At 38.0% G+C, this 21,997-nt stretch overlaps 1 protein-coding gene across 2 annotated transcripts in view; it reads right to left on the bottom strand.

Moving 5' to 3' along the window:
- LOC124612501 (C-1-tetrahydrofolate synthase, cytoplasmic) overlaps positions 1 to 21,997 on the bottom strand; it is a 163,410-nt gene that overhangs the window by 82,857 nt on the left and 58,556 nt on the right. For both annotated transcript variants that reach the window (XM_047140742.1, XM_047140743.1), the window contains exons 3-5: positions 17,541 to 17,739; positions 8,980 to 9,116; positions 5,481 to 5,573 (exon numbers count right to left, since the gene is read on the bottom strand). In XM_047140742.1, coding sequence (XP_046996698.1) covers positions 5,481 to 5,573; positions 8,980 to 9,116; positions 17,541 to 17,739 — 429 coding nt within the window. The remainder of the gene's footprint in view (positions 1 to 5,480; positions 5,574 to 8,979; positions 9,117 to 17,540; positions 17,740 to 21,997) is intronic.

Raw genomic sequence — 21,997 nt, 5'->3', positions numbered from 1 at the left:
CTCCTAGCTGTTTGTCAAGTATCTCTTCTGCTCTTTTTAAAAGCGCCTTAGACAAGATCTTATAGGTCACTGGTAAGAGGGAGATTCCCCTATAATTGCTAGGATCTGTTTTCTTCCCTTTTTTACGTAGTGGATGTATTAATGCAGATGTCCAGTCTCGTGGTAAGCTGTGTGTTGTCCAGATTTCTTTTAGTATTTCTGATAGACACTGTATCATGTTGTCACTAGAGTACTTCCATAGTTCAGCAACTATATTATCCTCTCCAGGGGCTTTATTATTTTTAAGATCTTTTATAATTTCTTTTATTTCTTCTGTGGTTGGCGGCTTGGAGTCTGGTGGTGTTGGGTTTACAATATTGAAATTAAATTTTTCTTTCGGTGGATAACAGTTATGTAGTTCTTCAAAATATTCAGCAAGTATTCTACAGTTCTCTATGCTATTGTATGCAGTTTTGTGCGTTTTTGGGTCCGTGAAAAATAGACTAGGAGGAGAGTATTTCTTTAAGTTACTTTTGAAAGTTTTGTAAAAGTCCCTAGCATTGTTCTGTTTGAAGTTGGAGTCTATTGATGCAAGTTGGTCTCATGTATTGAACTTGGATCTTTTTAAGGCCTTTTGAAGCTTGCTTCCGGGCTTCTTTTAGGGAGTTCCTATTTTTATCATTTTTGTTGGCATTCCAAATGTTCCAAGCTCATTGTCGTGTTAGGATTAGTTTGTCACACTCATCATTCCACCAGGCATGTTTCCATTTTTTGGTAAGGAGAATGGTTTCTTCTGCTGTCTGTACTATGTCTTTTTGAAGTTGTTCCCATGTTTTAGGTGTTTTCTTTTCCAAAAGTGTCTTGAAATTGTGTTCCTTGGTTAATTTCAGAGTGTCAAACTTTTTAGGTTGATATTCGCTCTTTCTTTTATATATTGGTCTAATTTTGAATTTAACGACAGATAGATAGTGATCTGAATCTAAACTTGCACTCTTAGCAACTTTTACATTGAATATCTCTGATGCAGACAGTCTGCTTATAGCAACATGGTCAAGTTGTTTCCCCCCACAGACTGGATTCGGGGATACCCATGTAGTTTGTTTTCTAGGGAGTTTTTTGAAATATGTAGACTTTATAACTATGTCATGTTCTCTGCATAAACTAATAAGTCTTTCTCCATTTGCATTGGTTCTTTTATGTGCAGGGAATTTGCCTACTATGGATTGGTGATGACGTTCTTTGCCGATTTGAGCATTAAAGTCTCCCAACAATATTATTGTGTTTTTGGATGGAATCTGGTCTAAGGTGTTTGACAGTTCCTGCCAAAAAATTTCGGTTTGTTCTTTTTGTGTTCTGTTTTTCTCATTTGTTGGTGCATGTGAGTTTACAATGGTATACAGTTTGTTTACTGATTTGAAGGTTAATGTTGAAAGCCTTTCATTGACAGATTTAAATTCTACTATCGAGTTTAATATATTTTGGTTTACAATGAATCCTGTTCCAAATTGGGGTACATTCTTCATAACTCTGTTTCCTGGCTTCCCTTTGAAGATTCTGAATCCCTCTGAATCAAATGAATGTTCATCAGTATATCAAATAGTTTATTAATAATGTGAACAGTCCTTTGTCAGTATTACGTAGATGGGCTTTTGGCCATTACTTCTTGATACATTTGGCTCCCTTTTGAGAAGACTAGAGTTAAAAATCCCAATCTGCTCATCAAGGATTAGATTCTCAGTAATTTTCCTATGTGAGTTTAAGCTTCCTGCTGTTGACATCGGTCACATGGAAGCTGGTCAGTACAACATACGGGTTACTGAAGTGCTCCCACTACACAGTGAGAAATGATGCAGCATTTCAATGCCCATCCTAACATCTTTCTTATTTTATATTGAATTGTGAGAAGGAGCACAATCATTGCCTCTGAAACCTGATGATACTGGATTGTACAGTTGCTCAAAGGTTGCAATCAAGCACTGAGTTATCTATTACAGTGTGACCCATCTCCTATCACAATCCAAGTCAGTAATCCTGCTATCTCCACACTGTTGACTATTTCCATGACTCTTTAATGAAAGTTTTTATTCTGATCACAGTATTTATGGTAAAACTTGTACATGGTAGCTGATGAAAGTCTCAGAACTTATATGAGTTTGCCATCATCAAACATACTGCAGACTTGTGATTGTCCCAAAGCCAATACAATGTCTAACATTGTAGCCCTAACAAACTAATTTTGCCAACCAAAACACAGTCTTCCCCTTAAAAGAGCACACTGATCACTTTTTACCCCTATAGATAGGATGCAGCAGTACCATGTGATCATGTGATCCTCCAGCCCTGATACAAGTCATGACAGAGAAGTGCTGTATAAGTGCCAGTCAGTTGTATGGCATCAACACGGTAAGATCCATCAACATGGAGATGTGACAGAATGGCAGAAAGAAACCATCATGTCTGGATGTGCCCATGTTCATCTCGTGAATGAACTCACCTAATCTGGTGGTGTATCAGAGTTTCTACAGGGAATCATATAACTCTTTTGAAAAACGCCTTTCTGAGACTGATGCCTGAAATATGCCACTATGATACTAAGAAGTTGGAGATTAAGTCACTAAATAAATCGCTGGAGACTGAGGACTCTCATGGATATGATTGAGTACCTAGCAGAATACTAAAGTACTGCACTGCACATGTTAGCCCTACACTCAGCCATATTTGTATTTTTTTCTGTAAGAATAGTGGGTTTCCTGAATGATTAAAGTACTCAGTAGTAAATCCATTTTATAAAAAGGGAGAAAGGGATAATGTAAACAATTTTAGACCTATTTCTATTCCAGCAGTGTTTGCTAAAGTTATTGTAAAAGCTGTGCATGTAAGTATAAATGATCATTTTATTTCACATAAATTGCTATCAAATGTACTGTTCAGTTTTAGAAATGGTTTAACAAATGAAAATTCTATATTCTCTTTTCTCTTGGAGGTACTGGATGGATTAAACAAAAGGTTTTGAATACTAGGCATCTCCTTTGATTTAACTGAGGCATTTGATAGTGTTTATCACAAAACTTGCTCCAGGAGTTGGATCATTATAGAATATGGGGAGTAGCTCATAATTGGTTCACCTCTTCTTTAAAAACAGACAGCAAACGATCATTCTCCGCAGTTCTGAGAATGATTATGATGTGGGGTCTGAGTGGGGCATGGTTAAATGGAGGATGACCCAGGGATCAGTGCTGGGGCCACTCCAGTTCCTTATTTATATCAATAATATGCCTTCTAGTATTACAGATGATTCTAAAATATTTCTTTTTGCTGACGACACTAGCTTGATAATAAAGGATGCTGTGTGCAATGTTGGGACTCTTCCAAATAGTGCAATTCAAGAAATAAGTTCATGGTTTGTAGAAAATAAACTAATGCTAAATCACAGTAAGACTCAGTTTTTACAGTTTATGACACACAATTCAACAAAACCTGACTTTTAATTTCACAGAATGGGCATATGATTAGTGAAACTGAACAGTTCAAATTTCTAAGTGTTCAGATAGATAGTAAACTGTCGTGGAAAAACCACATTCAGGATCTTGTTCAGCCTTGATGCTGCCATTTTTACTATTCAAACAGTATCTGAAGTAAGTGAGAGTTTGATATGAAAAGTAGTCTACTTTGCTTATTTTCATTCACTTATGATGTTTGGTACTTTACTTTGGGGTAACTCTTCCCATTCTCAAAGTATATTTTTGGCTCAGAAATGAGCAGTTCGGGCAATAAGTGGTGTAAGTTTGCAAAACTCTTGTCCAACCCTGTTCATTAGTCTGGCTATTCTTACATTGGCCTCTCAATATACATATTCTTTACTGTCATTTCTTCTTAACAATATCAGCTTATTCCCAAGAATTAGCAGCTTTCAGTCAGTTAATACTACGCAGATATCCAATCTGCATTTGGATCACACTTCGTTGACTTTTGTCCAGAAAGGCATGCAGTATAATGCTGCATCCATTTCCAGTAAGCTATCACAAGAATTCAAAAATCTTAGGAGTAATCCATATGCTTTCCAGTTGAAACTGAAGAGTTCCCTCATGGGTCACTCCTCCTATTCTGCTGAGGAGTTTCTTGAAAAATTAAGCTGACTCCTGTGTTATATTGCTGATTGTGTTTACATAAACTTATGGCTTGTCTTTTTTTGGGCTCCTAAACATTTTATTTTATCTGCTATTACCTTTATGTTGTGATTTCATGTACCAACTCATTCCTTGACCTTGGAGATTTTTCTCCTCATTTTGGTCCTAGGGGACTAGATGCGTAAAATAAAAAATAATAATAATAAATAAAAATCAATGTACACTGCTCAACAAGTTTACGAGGAGTGGTGATCACTCGCAACCATGTAACACAGCATAAGAACAATGGTCATAAAAATATCCTAACCAGCAGGAACAATTTCTCAGTGAACATTGTGAAGAGAACTGAATGCAGTGAACATCTGGAATTGATTAACCTGCAAAAGGCCACTGATCACATTGTACATAAAGATTCTCATATTCGATGAGCCATACAACACAGAAACTGGATGATAGCTGACTGGAAACAAGTAGTGTGGTCCAATAAGTTGCAATTTTGCCTTTTCCATGGCGCACTATGTCCTGTGCATCAACAGCCCAATAATGACTTTAATCTCTAGCATCTGGAGGGTTAGTTCAGGCCAGAGGTTGTTCTGTGATGTTCTGATGTTTTTTGTGCCATGACTTGCACCACCTCAATTAGGTTACACTGAACATGGACCAGGATGGTCCCCCCCCCCCCCCCCCCCTAGGTGACCAAGTGTTACCCACTCATCTACATCTCCAGGATGAGTATGCTGAGGGCACTCCCATTTTCCAAGATGACAACATCCATGTTCATAGGGCAACACACTTATGTTCTGGGTTTGATGAATTCTCAGCCATCCTATCACACCCTGACTAGCCAGGTATATCACCTGATCTTAATCCCACAGAAAATGTCTGGGCCTGTCAAGAACATCAGATGAAATGTGTCAAACAACATCCCAGAAGCTCTATGGGATCTAATCATCAACAAGTGGTTTCAGTTGAATAGGCCATACCTGAAGAAACTTGGGAACTCCCTTCATCACTGCGTTCAGACAATATCAAGGCCAGAAATAGTGTTTAACACTGTTAGTAGTGTTTAACAGTATTAACAGTGATGTCTCCTGGGGATACTAAATTTTTGTCTGATGTAGTAGCTATTACCTTCATTAAGGAGATGGTGGTACTAAGTCTCCAACACAGCAGCAACTTCTAATTCAGTTGATGATCAACCTATAACTTACAGTGCCATCAGGATCACAAGTCAGATAGTACAATTTCTCCACATTCCTCAGTACAGTTACAACTGATTATACATTACTACTTCTATTTCTTACTCTAGTCCAATGACCTTATTTTTACTCTTTTCACTTGGTATTTCAAGTGCACCTTAAAACTACTACATACCTTTTTATTAATTCCATGACACCATTTGGAGTGCATGGCAGGAAACCTGTCAGATCACCAACTGCTACTTTTCCTTCATTAACTGTATTCAACCTGTAAGAAAATAAATACTTCATTTCTTTTGGTAAATATCCCATTCCACAGGCAGTGACCACCCTAAAATGTTGAAAACATGTGAACAGTATAACATTGTATCACTAAAAAAAGTTATACCCTAGGACATTTTTTTAACGTAAATATCAACAAACTTTTTTTGTTGCTCATGAAGTAGAGACATTCTTTCAGCATGTCAATTCAATCTAATAGAATAGGACTAAACATTACTCCGCAATGCATTTGAGTGACAAAAGAGACAGAGCACACAAAGAGTTGACTGCCTAATTCCAAACAACAATCTTTCAGTGTCCAAATATCCCCTCTTTTATGCTTGCTGAAGAAAGAAAGTTCACATACTAACCTTGGCACATTTCTAATATCACCAAACTTTTGAGATAAACACTAGTTCCTACCATTTTTATCAGCAGAGGTAGTTATTAATACTGCATCCCCACCACTCTGGGGCATGATTTTATCTTGAATCCTCACTGATAGTCTTGTGCTGTTTGTCTGTATTACATTGATAGAAAACCCCAAGCAAGGCATTTGTATTAGTACAACATTATTCAGACTGCCCCTTAAAAGCAAGATTCAAGAACAATCAATCACTAAAGCAAAGTAGCCACTGTATTTCCACAAATCAGGAGCAGGGCAACTGTGGCTCAACTTCCAAAAATAGTTGACCAAGCACTGAATAAATAATTATCTAGTAAAACAGTTCACAATGGGAAGGATCATCCATGATACTCAGTCTCCATAAAGAAACTCCTAAAGAACGAGAGACTGCTGCATAATAGGAGGAAGATAAAACATAGTGCTATAGAATCATAATAGGAGGAAGATAAAATATAGTGCTAGAGAGAGTGATACTAAATGAAAAGTGTTTGGCTGTAAGAAGGGCAATGTGTGTAGTTTTAAATGACTACCATAGCAGGATCATATTGAGAGATTTCTCACAGAACCCAAAGAAATTCTGATCATGCACAAAGGCTATGAGTGGCACCAAAGTTAGTGTCCAGACCTTCATGAACAGCACAGGAACTGAGGGTAGCAAAACAAAAGCAGATATGCTGAAGCTGTCTTCAAATGTTCCTTTACTAAGGAATGTATCCCCCCTTCTCACACACCTGCAAAGATGAATGATAAAGGTATTAGTGTCAGTGGTGTTTAGCAAAAACTGAAATCACTAGGATTGAACAAGGCCCCAGGACCCAATGAAGTCCCTATCAGATTTTATACAGAATTTGCAGTGAGTTAGCATCTCTTTTAACCATAATTTTCTGACAGTCCCTCAAGCAACAAAAAACTATGACTAATAGTTGGAAGAAAGCACAAGTCACACCTGTCTACAAGAATGGTAACAGAAGTGATAAACAAAACATCATCCAATATCATTAACCTCCATCTGTTGTAGAATCTTAAAACGTATTCTGTGCTTATAAGGTATCTTGAACAGAGCAACCTCTGCCATGCTAACCAGCATTGATTCTGAAAATTTTGGTCATGCTAAACCCAGCTCATGCTTTCCTCACATGAATTCCTGAAAACCATGGATCAAAGCAGCCAGGTTAGATGCAGTATTTCTTGACGCTTGAAAAGCTTCTGATTCAGAATCAAATCACCATTTATTAACAAAACTATGACCACATGAGGTACCAAGTGAAATTTGACTGACATTAGCATTTCTTGGGAGGCAGAACAGAGCACTTTACCTTGGATTGAGAGTCACTGACAAGAGTAGAAGTCACTTCAGGTATATTATAGGGAAGTGCGTTGGAACACACCCTGCTCATGTTGTACATTAATCATCACAGCTGTCCCCAGCTCGTTGTCTAGTGGTTAGTATCACTGCCTCTAGATCACAAGGACCTGGGTTCTGTTCCTGCCCAGATCTCATGGACAGAGTGTTTGTGTTGTCCTAATTATTACATCTCATCCTCTTTGCAAAGACATCAAGTTGCTAAAGTGATGTCAAGTACAAAGACCCCAGATAGGATCTCCAAGCCAGTAAAGCATGTCTTTTTTTCATCTTCCAGAATCACTTTCTTACAGGTTAACATAGAAACATTGAATAAATTGACTCTGTAGAATTTAGTTTTGGTATGATATCAGGTATATCCAAAGAGTAATGTAAACTGAAATAATATGAGGCTGGTCAAGATCCATATTTTACTATACTCATTGCACAAAACATTGTTTTCTCCACACTTCTGAACAATAAATAAATTTTTGCTCATTTCATTTGTAGTTCCTTTGGATTCCAGTAGCTAGATAATTGGTTTTATCATACATCTGCCCAAATAAGTGGATTATGAGTCATTAATGTAGTCACTAAATGGTAAAACATGTGTCTTTACTGTCAAAATAATTTTATTTCTGATCACATGATTCATTCACCCCTCCCCTCCCCCCCCCCCCCCCCTCTCCCTCCCATCCTTAGCTGTTATCATCAGATCTGTGACATAAAACATTGGGTATAGGATGAGATATTAAAAAGAATACATTCCAGCAGAGGATGTACCTATCAGAATCATTGCAGTGTGTCTTGTCACTTACTATTACATAACACCATCAGTGGGCAGCTTCTCATGAAGGGTGCAAGAACAAATACTATGATTAACAGGAACCACTGACATTTGTGGCCTAGCAGCAAGTTACTCTTATAACATTGATATCACCAGTCACTGCAGTTAAACTGCAAAACATTGAGATAATCAGTTACTGTAATTTTGATATGTGCTGCCATGCTATGTTTGAATTCCAGCTTTGGAGCACTGCAGCTATGGCTTTGTTGGTGAAAATTTGATCCCTTTAATTAGCTATTTTTTCTTATAAATACAACCTAAATGATATATTTTTCATTGTTATTTGTTTTTCCATCTTAATAATAATAATAATAACAATAATTGATTATAACAGCAGCTACAGAAACAGCCATCCAAACAAACATATATTTTATTTTGCTTTTAATACACATTTGTCATATAATTATTATGCCTAATGGCACTGCATTACTTTCACTGACAGCATCATGGCAGTTGGGCATTGATGGTGTTATGGAGCAGTAAGTGACAAGACACTCTGTATGTATTCTGCTGTTACCAAGTTGCTGAAATGTACTCCTTATAATGTCTTGATTTATATCCTATCTTTTACGCCACAGATCTAATAATACTGTTCTCCTAAAATGCTTCATCATACAAAAAATAAAATTATTTTGGCACTCAAGGAAAAATTTTTTACCATTTAGTGGCAATATAATTGCAAATCTCCTTACAGGTTTTTCACCGAAAGTTATAATATTTATCAAGTCTTCAGTGCTATAAGGAAAGATGTACTCATATTTTTGAAACTTCCTGAATGGCTCTAAAATGAGTATTAAATATGAAAAAACTTGGCTTACCCATCAACATCCTTGTCAGGAGAGACGGCATCAGTTACACGGTGTGAGTCAATAGGATTATCGGAATCCAATGGCATCTGGACTATGATACCATGTATATTTGGATCATTATTCAGTTTTGATATTTTATTGAGAAGCTGAAAAAATTATCATCCTATTTAGATACATGTGTCACAACTTTCATTTTTGACTTTCTCACCTCATTGTGCAGACACAAATGATTACAATTTCTCTTTTCCAATCAACAACAGATAGAGCATTTATTGTGATTTTACACACAGAAAAAATGTGAACATAATTTTATTTTACAAAATGCACAGAACATTTACATATTTTGCATGAGTTTTATGTTTCCACAGTGTCACACAGAAGCAGCACCCCATTATCCTATTTACTGGGGCACACACAGTGATCTATGTTAAAGAGATACAATGAGAATGAAAGGTTGCTCAAAAAATTGAATGATCCAGCAACTGAAATTCACAATTTGCTACTTTGCTGGGGTGGGAGGTAGCAGGGGGGGGGGGGGGGGGGGGAGGGAGAACTGGAAAAGGTATGGTAAGGAAATACGAAATCACAAACTACTCTGTTTCTTAAACAGAACTTTACAAGTGAAGAAACATGATTACATCCCAAACAAATAGCAGTTCACTTCAGCATGGCATTTTTGTGTCATCAATCTTCTGACTGGTTTGATCTGTCCTGCCATGAATTTCTCTCCCTTGCCAACCTCTTCCTCTCAGAATAGCACTTGCAACCTATATCCTCTATTATTTGCTGGCTGTATTCCCAACTCTGTTTTCTTCTACAGTTTTTACTCTCTACAGCTCCCTCTAGGGCCATGTAAATTATTGTGTGATATCTTAACAGATGTCCTACCATCCTGTTTCTCCTTCTTGTCAGTGTTTTCCTTGTATTCCATTCCACACCAATTCTTTGGAGGACCTCCTCATTTATTACCTTCTCAGTCCACCTAATTTTCAACATTCTTCTGTAGCACATCTCAAATGCTTTGATTGTCTTCTTTTCTGGTTTTCCCACAGTTCATGTTTCACTATCATACATTGCTGTCCTCCAAATGTACATTCTCAGAAATTTCTTCCTCATATTAAGGCCCATGTTTGACACTAGTAGACTTCTCTTGTCCAGGAACACCCTTTCTGCCAGCACTAGTCTGCTTTCTATGTCTTCCTTGCTCTGACTGTCACAGGTTATTTGGCTGCCTACAGAGCACAATTCCTTAACTTCATCTACTTCATGATCACCAATCCTGATGTTAAGTTTCTTGTTGTTTTTACTTCTGCTACTTCTCTCATTACTTTCATTGTTCTTCAATCTACTCTCAATCCATATTCTCTACTCATTACACTGTTTATTCCATTCAGCAAGCCCAAAAATTCTTTTCACTTTCACTGAGGATAGCAATTTGTATCTGTGACTCTTATCATTGATACTACTGAATTTTAATTCCATTCTTGAATCTTTCTTTGATTTCCATCGTTGCTTCTTCAATGTATAGATTGAACAGTAGGGACAAATGACTGCATCACTGTGTTACACCCTTTTTAATCTGAGCACTTCATTCTTGGTCTTTCACTCTTATTGTTCCCTCTTGGCTTTTATATATATTGTGTATTACTCATCTTTCCTTATAGTTTACCCCTATTTTTTCTCATAAATCCAAACATCTTGTGCCATTTGATATTGTCGAATGCTTATTCCAGGTTGAAAATCCTATGAATGTGTCTTGATATTTCTTTAGTCTTGCTCCCATTATCAACCACATCAGATTTGCCTCTCTGGTGCCTTTACCTTTCCTACAGCCAAACTGATCATAATCTAACAGGTCCTCAATTTTCTTTTCCATTCTTCGTATATTATTCTTGACAACAGTTTGGATTCACTAGCTGTTAAGCTGATTGTGCGACAATTCTTGCCAGTTCTTACAATCTTCGGAATTGTGTGGAAGATGTTTTTCCGAAAGTCAGATGGTACATCACCAAACTCATACATTATACATGTCAACATGAGTAGTCACTTGTTGCCACTCCCCCCCCCCCCCCCCCCCCCGCCCCCAATGATTTAGAAATTCTGATGGAATGTTATCTATCCCCTCTGCCTAATTTGATCTTAAGTCTTCGAAAGGTCTTTTAAATTCTGAATCTAATACTGAATCTCCTATCTCTTCTATATCCACTCCTGCTTCTTCTTCTATAACGTTGTCAGGCAGGTCTTCCCCTCATAGAGGTCTTCAAAGTACTCTTTCCACCTATCTGCACTCCAGTCTGCATTTAACAGTGGAACTCCCATTGCACTCTTAATATTACCATCCTTGCTTTTAATTTCATTGAAGGTTTCTTTTGACTTTCCAGTATGCTGAATCTGTCCTTTTTGATTTCTTCACATTTTTCTTGTAACCATTTTGCCTTACCTTCCCAGCACTTCCTATTTTTTTCATTCCCATGTAACTTGTATTTCTATACTCCTCAGTTTCCCTGAATGTTTTTGTACTTCCTTCTTTCATCGATCAACTGAAGTATTTTTCCTGTTACCCAAGAATTCTTTGAAGTTACCTTCTTTGTATTCATGTTTTCCTTTCCAGCTTCTGAGATTGCATTTTTTAGATATCTCCATTCTTCTTCAACTGATCTGTTTACTGAACTATTCCTTATCACGGTGTCTATAACATCAGAGAAGTTTAAGCAGATCCCTGCATTCCTTAGTACTTACGTATCCCACTTGTCTGCACACTGACTCTCCCTGACTAGCCTCTTAAACTTCAACCTGCTCTAAATCACTACTAAATTGTAATCTGAATCTATATCTGCTCCTGGGCATGCCTTACAATCCAGTGCCTGATTTCAGCATCTCTGCCTGACCATGATGAAATCTAACTGAAATCTTCCCATGTCTCCCAGCCTTTTACAAGTATACTTCCTGCCCTTGTGATTCTTGAATAAGGTATTCCCTATTACCAGCTGAAATTTACTGTAGAACTCAATAAGTCATTCTCCTCTCTCATTCCTAGTACAAAGCCCATATTCTACGTCTACATCCACATCTATACTGGGCAAACCATGGCAGAGGGTACATCCCACTGTAACAGTTGTTAGGGTTTCTTTCCATTCCACTCACATACAGAGTGGGGAAGAATGATTGTCTGAATGCCTCTGTGCATGCTGTAATTATTCTAATCTTATCCTCACAGTCCCTATGTGAGCGATATGTAAGGGCTTGTACGAGTAGTATATTATGAGAGTCATCATTTAAAGCCAGTTCTTGAAACTTCGTTAGCAGACCTTCTGGTGATATTTACATTCATCTTCTAGTGTCTGCCAGCGCAGTTTCCTCAGTATCTCTGCAACACTCTTCCACAGATCAAACAAACTTGTGACCATATGTGCTGCAATTCTCTGTATATGTTCAATATCCCCTGTTAGTCCTATTTAGTGTGTCCCACACACTGGTCACACAAGTGATTTGTAAGAAATCTCCTTTGCAGACTGATTGCACTTCCCCAGCATTCTACCAACAAATCAAAGCGTACCACTTGCTTTACCCATGACTGAACCCATATGATCATTCCATTTCATATCCCTACAAAATGCTACACACAGGAATTTGTGTGAGTTGGCTGATTCCAAGAGTGACTCATTGATGTTATAGTCATAGCGTACAATTTTTTTTATTTTATTAAGTGTGCAATTTTACATTTTTGAACATTTAAAGCAAATTACCAATCTTTGCACCACTTCGAATCTTATCAAGATCTGACTGAATATTTCTACATTTTATTTCAGACAGTATTAAATTACAGATAAATGTAACATCTGCAAAAAGTCTGAGGTTACTATTAATATTGTCTGTATAGTCATTAATATACAACAGAAACAGCAAGGTTCACAACACACTTCCCTGTGGCACATCAGGTGATGATTCTCCATCCACAATAACATGCTGCATTCTCCCTATCATAAAGCCCTCTCAATCCAGTCACAAATTTCACTTGATACCCCATATGATCATACTTTTGACAATAAGCATAGGTTTGGTATTGAGTCAAATGCTTTTCGGAAATCTTCCTCCTCTCTCCTTACAAGAACCAAGCTCATATTCTCCTCCAACCCTTTCATCACTCCCCTTACAGCTGCACTCCAGTCTCCCATGACTATTAGATTTTCATCTCCCTTTACATATTGAATTTCCTGTACAGTATACTCTCATACTTTTTCTATCTCTTCATCTTGAGCTTGCGACATAAGCATGTATATCTGAACAATCGTTGTTGTGTTTGCTGCTAATTCTGATGAGAACAGCCCTATCACTGAACTGTTCACAATAGCTCATTCTCTGTGCTACCTTCCTATTCATAACAAATCCTACTTCCGTTATACCATTTTCTGCTGCTGTTGATATTGCCCTGTATTCATCTGACCATAAGTCCTTATCGTCTTTCCGTTTCACTTCACTGACCCCTACTATATCTAGATTGAGCTGTATCATATCCCTTTACCATGTTCAAACTTCTGACATTCCATGTCCCGACTCATAGAAACTTATCCATTCATAGGTTATTGAATCTTCTTCTCATGGTCACCTCCCACTTAGCAGGCACCCCCCAGAGAACTGAATGGAGGACTAGTCTGGAGTCTTTTTTCCAATGGAGAGATCATCACGACACTTTTTCAATTACAGACCACATGTCTTGCAGATAAACATTGTGTGTCTTTAATGTAGTGGTTTGCATTGCCTCCTGCATCCTCAAGCCATTGATCATTGCTGATTCCTTTGCCTTTAGGGGCAGTTTCCCAACCCACGGACAAGAGAGTGCCCTGAACCTCTGTCCACTCCTCTGACCTCTTTGACATGGCCATTGGTTGAACGAGGGTGACTTCTTATGCCATCGGTCGCCACTGCTGATGATTTTTTACTCAAAACGTAAACAGTGGTAGGATTCGAGCCTAGAACTGAGGAAGGTTTGATTACTAATCTAAGATGCTACCCCTAGCCTGGAACTGAGGAAGGTTTGATTACTAATCTAAGATGCTACCCCTAGACCATGGGTGCGGGTCTGGCATAGAACCTCTATAATACATTTTTTTTAAAAAGATTAAAATAATAAATTCAGCTGGACAATCCGCCAGATTCTCTGGACCATTCCATTCAGATAAGATCAGACAGACAATCAACAGCTACAGGCAAAAGTTGTTAATAGCATCTATCCAGAGTTCACTATAGTCCAATTCATGAACGATGGCGAGTCTGAGGCACAGGCAGTGACAGCAGCGTTGCCAGTTCGAAGCAACAGTTGTGGTACGTGTATACACATGCTTTGTGCTTGAAGACTGCATGTTGCCTGCAAGTTACATATGTTGCTGGCTTAGGTACAATTTGTCGCTTACCGCCACCATCAACGATGACAACTAACAACAAATGGAATAAAAATTCACTAAATAACTTGTCATGATCACATGTAATGCTCACATGTAACAGTAACACATATATTTGAAATAAATTACGTAAATACTGAAGAAATTCAGAGTAGGAATTTAAATCCATGGAAAAGAAATAAAAACTTTGAGGTTCACCGATGACATTGTAATTATGTCAGAGACAGCAAAAGGACTTGGAAGAGCAGCTGAATGGAATGAACAGTGTCTTGAAAGGAGGATATAAGATGAACATCAACAAAAGCAAAACGAGGATAATGGAATGTAGTCGAATTAAATAGAGGGATGCTGCAGGAATTAGATTAGGAAATGAGACTCTTAAAGTAGTAGATGAGTTTTGCTATTAGGGGACCAAAATAACTGATGATGGTCGAAGTAGAGCAGATATAAAATGTAGACTGGCAATGGCAAGGAAAGCATTTCTGAAGAAGAGAAATTTGTTAACATCGAGTATAGATTTATGTGTCTGGAAGTCGTTTCTGAAAGTATTTGTATGGAGTGTAGCCATGTACGGAAGTGAAACATGGACGATAAATAGTTTGGACAAGAAGAGAATAGAAGCTTTCGAAATGTGGTGCTACAGAAGAATGCTGAAGATTAGATGGGAAGATCACATAACTAATGAGGAGGTATTGGATAGAATTGGGGAGAAGAGAAATTTATGGCACAACTTGACTAGAAGAAGGGATTGGTTGGTAGGACATATTCTGAGGCACCAAGGGATCACCAATTTAGTTCTGGAGGGCAGCGTGGAGGGTAAAAATCGTAGAAGGAGACCAAGAGATGAATACACTAAGCAGATTCAGAAGGATGTACGTTACAGTAGGTACTAGGAGATAAAGAAGCTTACACAGGACAGAGTAGCATGGAGAGCTGCATCAAACCAATCTCTGGACTGAAGACCACAACAACATCAACAAATACTGAAGACATTTAGAGGCATTTTTAATGTAAACCAAATGAATTTTTCTATATTTTTGCCCTCTTGTGGAAACTGTTTCAACAAGATGTAAATAAGAATTTAAAAGGTCTTATGCCACTACATATTTATATACATATATGAATAATACAGTATTCATGACCACAATGGAGAAAGTAAAGATACCCACTCACCACACAGTGGAGGCACAGGTAGACAGGACACACAATAAAAATAGTAATTTGGAAACTCAGTTTAGAAAATTATACGTTCTTCTTCAGAGCACACATCTAATCCTACAAGCTGAAAACCACTGTGAAGTGCATGGCAGTGGGTACATCCGATTGTACCAGTTATTACAGTTTTTATTCCGTTCACATAAGGAGCACGGGAAGAATGACTGTTTAAATGCTATTGTGCACACTGTAACTAGCCTAACTTGTCTTCACAACCCCCACAGGACTGATATGTAGGGGCCTATTGTATATTCCTTGAATCATCATTGAAAGCCAGTTCTTGGGATTGGTTGTGTCTATCTTCAAGATTCTGCCAGTTCAGTTTCTACAGCATCTCTGTGACACATTCCCATTGGTCAAACAAACCTTTGATCATTCATGCTGCCCGTCTCTGTATACATTAAACACCCCTGTTAGTCTTATCCGGTGCAGGTCCCACACATTATATGTGTACTCTGAAAAAAAGAGCATAAGCTAAGCCACTTCTCCACTGAATAGTCATTAATTATCTTCACCAGTCCTAACATTGGAATGTCCAGGTTGGAGTATTAACAATATGAAAAGGACAGATTACTACTCACCATAAAGATGGCATGTTTAATTGTGGACAGGCATAATGGAAAGATTCTTTTACACTGAGGTTTTGGCCAAAGCCTTCTTCAGAAAAGAAAACACATACGCATTCAAACAAGCAAGCACACCTCATCCACACATGACTGCTATCTCCAGCCCTTCTGACCAGAAAGCAACTGTGGCATTGTACAAAAGTGGTAACCCAGAGTGGGGAGGGAAGGGGGAGGGGTACCAGGGTACGAGTGAGGGCAGGGAAGTCAGCACTGTCTGGCAGGAGTGTGCAGGGACTACATGATGGCAAGACAAGGCTGCCAGGCACAGTATCAGGAGGCTGTGGAAGAGGAGGACAGGGGGGTGGAGAGCAAAAAAGATAAAAGACCAGTAAGTGTGGTGGTACAGAGTTGCACATAGTAAGGGTGATTGGACATGAACTGGGAGGTGATGATACAACAGAGGGGGCAGAAACTGATGGGTGGAGGGAGTAGGAATGGTAGGTTACCATAGACTGAGGCCAGGACAATTTCAGGATAGGAGAATATGTTGTAATGATAACTCCCATCTGTACAGTTTATAAATGAGGGTGGTAGAGGGGAGGCCATCTAGATTCTCCACAACTTTTCTGAACTGCACAGATGGAAGTTATCATTACAATATATTTTCCTCTTCCAAAATTATCCTGGCCTCTATCTACAGTAACCTACCATCTCCACTCCCTCCAACCATCAGTTTCTGCCCTCTCTGTTGCATAGCATCCTCCCAGTTCATGTCCACTCACCTTCATTGTGTGTTGCTCTCTGCCAACACACTCACTGATCTTTTCTCCTTCTCTGCTCCTCTCCTTTTTGCTCCCCATTTCTCCAGCCCCTCTCTTCCCACACAGCCTCCCAATGCGGCACCTGGCAAGCCTTGTCCTGCTGCCATGGACTGCTGCTTTTGAACAACGTGATAGTTGCATTCTGGCTGGAGTGACCAGAGATAGTGGTCATGTGTGTCCGAGACATCCTTACTCATGTGGATGTGTGCGTGTTTTCTTTTTTGATGAAGGCTTTGGCCAAAAGCTCAATGTGTAACCATTTTCTCATTGTGCCTGTCTGTAGCTCAGCATATCGTCTTTATGGTGAGTAACAACCTATCCTTTTCATAATATTATTCATTAATTCTAATATTTTTATTGCAAACAGGATTTCCAGTATCATTCAACCATATGGAGTAAAGACTCTTCTATTTTGAAATACGGAGTGACGTTACTACCAGGAGTTTATTTCCCATGTTTAGCTGACAGCCATAAATTAGGAACAAAATTCAAAATTTTCTAGGAAATTGCTTGTGATTAAAATATATTATGATTAAATGATTATGATGTAGCAGCTGAGAGTTTCATACCTCTATCTCTGTTATACTCTTTGGCAGCTTGATATGAGTAGCTTCTATTCCAATTTCTGTGGCAGCTTTGATTTTCATTCGAATGTAAACATTTGAATCTTCACGGCCCCCAACTTGAACAATGGCAAGTCCTGGTTTGAAATGTGGTAATTCATTCTTTATATTTGCTACATCTTTTGCCAATGACTCTCTTATTTCTCTGTAAAAACATAAATTTACTTAAGCAAATAGAAAATAAAGGCTGGAATAAAATAACATGTTATTCTACAACTTTTATTAGTTACTTTGACAAAATCTTTGATAAGACATCAACAATGTTAACGCAAATGCAGAACTTTCAACATTACGAACAGTTAATGAGGTTCAACAAGAAACAGTACAGTGTTGACAAAAATATACATATAATCATTCAAATAAAGACCACTTGAGCTTTTAGAACTGACAGTCCATTTTCATGATAGTGTTCTCTATCCGCCTCTCTCAACATGAAGTATTTGCGTGAACTATTTGAAAATGGTGCATACAATATATTTTGCTAAAAAACTATTCTAATTAGTTTCTCTAACAACCAGTTAGAAAAACCTCCCCATTCCAAATCTATTGATTGTTATAGGACATAAGAAGGAAGATTAGGGCTTAATAGCCGGCAACAACCAGGTCATAGAGATAGAGCACAAGCTTGGACATAGGGAAGGACAGGGTAGAAAATCTGTCACGTCTTTTCAAAAAAACCTTCCTGAAATCTGCATTAATAGATTTAGGAAAAGACCCATCTCTGAGGACATTAAAAGTCAATGTAGTTGTAAGAGCAATGAAACTGTATAGTTAACACAACTGTAACATTGATCTGAAAGGTCCATATGTACTTAAGTAGACCAGGAGGCATTTTGATAAAGAAGATTTTTTGCAATTGAATTCTTGATTAAACAGGTCACTGATTACATTCCACATCCAAATTGGATAAAAATTCTGAACTTCTGATTTGTCTGCCTATTGCTATGCTGGAAAAAGCGACTGACTGGCAAAAATGCACTTGGGAGCTCTAAAGCCCAAAACCTACTTCTAACAGGTCAACTATCACCATCATGACTCTATATGGATGGTAAGAACCACCTATGTGGATCCCACAATCCCTGTCACATTCAAATAACGTAAGCTAAAAAATTAGAAGCTCGTTTCTGGCTTTAAAGTGTTCTTACTTAAGTACAGTACAGACAGTTGCTTTTCCTGATGAAGACATTGGAGAAAGTTTGGGAACAAAGTTTCTAGCATCAACATTCTTGTACGAATAATACGGGATATCACATGAAATTTGAGACCGAGTTGAGAATTTCTTGGTACAGAGAACGCACCACTTTATCTTGGAGGGATAATCATTGACAGATGTTGAAAGAGCTTCTGATGTGCTCCAGCAAAGAGTGTTGGGATCTTTTCTCTTCATGCGTATTATTGACCTGGTAGACAATACTAGTAGTAACTTCCAGACAATTTTTATATGATTCAACTGTCCTGTTCAGTTCACTGCACGTTCCATGGACAGCTGCATCAAACCAGTCTTCAGACTGAAGACCACAACAGCTACATACCTTACCTAGAGCAGAATTGAATCACACCTGTCAATGTTTCATTTGTTAGTCCTTTCATTCTTTTAACTTCATTGGGCTTTATTATGGTATTTGCATCATCAGCAAAGAGCACTATGTCTGCTTTAACAATGAAAGACAAGCCATATAGCAAGAACAGGGGTGCTCCTAGAACTGAACCCTGTGGAAAACCAGTAGTAACTTGCCCCCCTCCCCCCCTCAGAGCTGCACAAGCTGTCCAGCAACCATTTGCTTCCTATCGGCTAAATATGAAGTGCAACACTTGCTCATTCTATATTCAAAACAAAAACCCTTAAGTTTTTCCATCATCACATTGTAATTTACACAGTCAAACAGCTTCAACAAACCTCAAAATAAAATGATGTAATCTTGTCATTCAGATATTTTCACACATAGTCAAAGAAATAGTAGATCAAATGCTCAGTGAAGAGGCCATTCTGCAGTTCAAATTGTGACCGACTCAGAATGTTATATTTTTAGATATGCTTAACCACTTTTAAATGGATTACCCTTAACCAAAACTTTTGAAAAGGATGTTAATAGTAAAATGGGTCAATAGTTATCAACATATGACCAAGTGTTTTGTAAATGGGATTCCAACAATGGAAAAGGCTGAGTACAGTAGCTATACTGGAAGAACTTGCTTTTAGTATTTGCTTGAAATGTTCAACCCATGAAAATTTCTACTTTCAAGAAGTTATTTATTTTCTTAATTTCCCTGGAAGAGGTCAGAGTGACCTCACATTGACTGAATCCTTGTGATATTGATTTTCACATATTACTGCAATGCTTTTTCTTTCTCCTATTATAACTAACAAGCCATCATGGTCTCACATGCCATTTAAAAGTGGATGAGAACTAACTTTCTGAACTATGTCCTCACAGACAAAAATGTTGTCTGGTAAGTTGCTAATGAACTGCACAATTCTGGTGGGAAAGTTTACAACTGAGGCTGTACTGTAAGTCTCAAATAAAATTTCTATCCCTTTTCCTCCTTTCTTTTCTTTAGCTAACAAACCTGCTAAGCTGTCTTTCCCCTTCCTATTAACTTGCAGGTCATGCTTCGTGCATCATCACTTCCCGTACATCATCAATTTGAGCTCACTGAAGCAATCATCTCAGTTCTCAGGTAACTCACTGTGCAAGTTTGTAAAGCCAAAGCTGATCACTCTGCCAAATAAACTTGGCAAGACTCACATTTGTGTTCATATTTACTGCTTTTAGTGTGGCTTGGTCACTCCTAATGCTAATCTCACATATGAGCTGTTCCCTGCTCAGAACCTGATCCTCCTCCTCTGAATCCCTAGTTAATGCCTTAATGTCCTTCATGACCAGGCCAAAATTTTCACTTAATTTCACAAGCATTGTCAACTGGAACCCTGATTCTAAATTTTCCTGCAGATGTTGGCCTACAGTCCCCCTCCAATAACTGCTGCATAGCAACAAAGCTTTTTGTTTTTCCAATCATTATTGTTTAGAAACTATAAATACGTCATTGCAAGAGGCCACATGGGCTGTTCTTGTCTTGGTTTTTAGTTCTGTCTTTCTTATTGTTTCGGACAAATCTGGTGGACACTGTACAAATCTTTCCCTGTGAATTAAAATAGCTATTGCATAAAACACTTCTAGATTAAAGGAGACCACTCATTGAAAAGCAGTAGCATTGGGTTAGTACCTACGAAAGAAAGAAAACTTGCTAGCTTTTGGAGTTATTCTTTGATGACTTAGGGGATTTACGTTCTACAAGGACGTGTAATATTTATTGTATGAAACAGCATATTTTTTCTTTTTGAATTTACCATGGACCAACTCATCTCACTACCAAAGGTAAGTACACCTTTAGTACAGTTAACTCCATCACTGGCAAATGGTAATGATGTATAGCTTTTGTTCTAGAAAAAATCACGGTGCTGTTTAAATTATTTCAGACATTATTAATTCTGGATGAATTTGGATGGGGTAGCAATGTTACATTAATCTCACTCAAGTCTGCTTTGTGCATGTCTCTTGCACCCAGTTTCCATCTACTGTTGAATCAGGCTCTTCATCTCCTACCTCAGAGAACAGGTCATATTTATTATTCAGTCAAGGACCGAATGAGCTCTACAAACTAAACACTTCTTGCCCATTACCTGTTACATTTTCACATGTCCAAGTTTCTTTCCCTTCCTGAAATGCCGTTACTCAAATTTCATGGCCTCGAGTTCTGTATGAAGGGCAGGAACTGTAGCCTATATTTCAGCAATTTTTCTGGCTATAATAAATTACTATTTGAAAAAAGTCTCACAAAAATTCAGTTCTGATCAACGTACGATTTCAATGAATGGCAACTTGCTAGAAATGTTGAGAAAAGAAAAAATATGTACTTCGCAAAAAGCCAAAATGTAATATCCCATGACTACAACATCAATGGAACACAACTGGGATCAGTCAACTCATACAAGTATGCGGGTTTAATGATCTGTGACAATATGTAATGGAACAGTCACATAGGTTCAGTGGAAGGTAAGGCATGGGACAAACTTCAGTTCATTGGTAGAATATTGGGAACATGCAGCAGTCTACAAGAGATTTCTTCCAAAACATGTGACCCATATATTGCTACCTCCTAAAAATATCTTGAAAAAAAAAAAGTGAAGATAAAATTAGAGAGATTCAAGCTCACATAGTGGCTTATCAGCAATATCTTTTCCCTGCAAACCATATGCGACTGGAACAAGGAAAGGGCCACACACCGCACAGTGGCTTGAAGAATGTAGATGTAGCTGAAAATCATTTAAGTGTGTGACATGCACATTGAACAGGTCTAATTGAAATAAAACAATCCCATGTTAACATTCGTGTTTCAATACC

Source organism: Schistocerca americana, chromosome 4 (genome assembly GCF_021461395.2).
Source record: "Schistocerca americana isolate TAMUIC-IGC-003095 chromosome 4, iqSchAmer2.1, whole genome shotgun sequence".
Taxonomy (NCBI): domain Eukaryota; kingdom Metazoa; phylum Arthropoda; class Insecta; order Orthoptera; family Acrididae; genus Schistocerca; species Schistocerca americana.
This window is presented reverse-complemented; position numbering and strand designations above follow the sequence as displayed.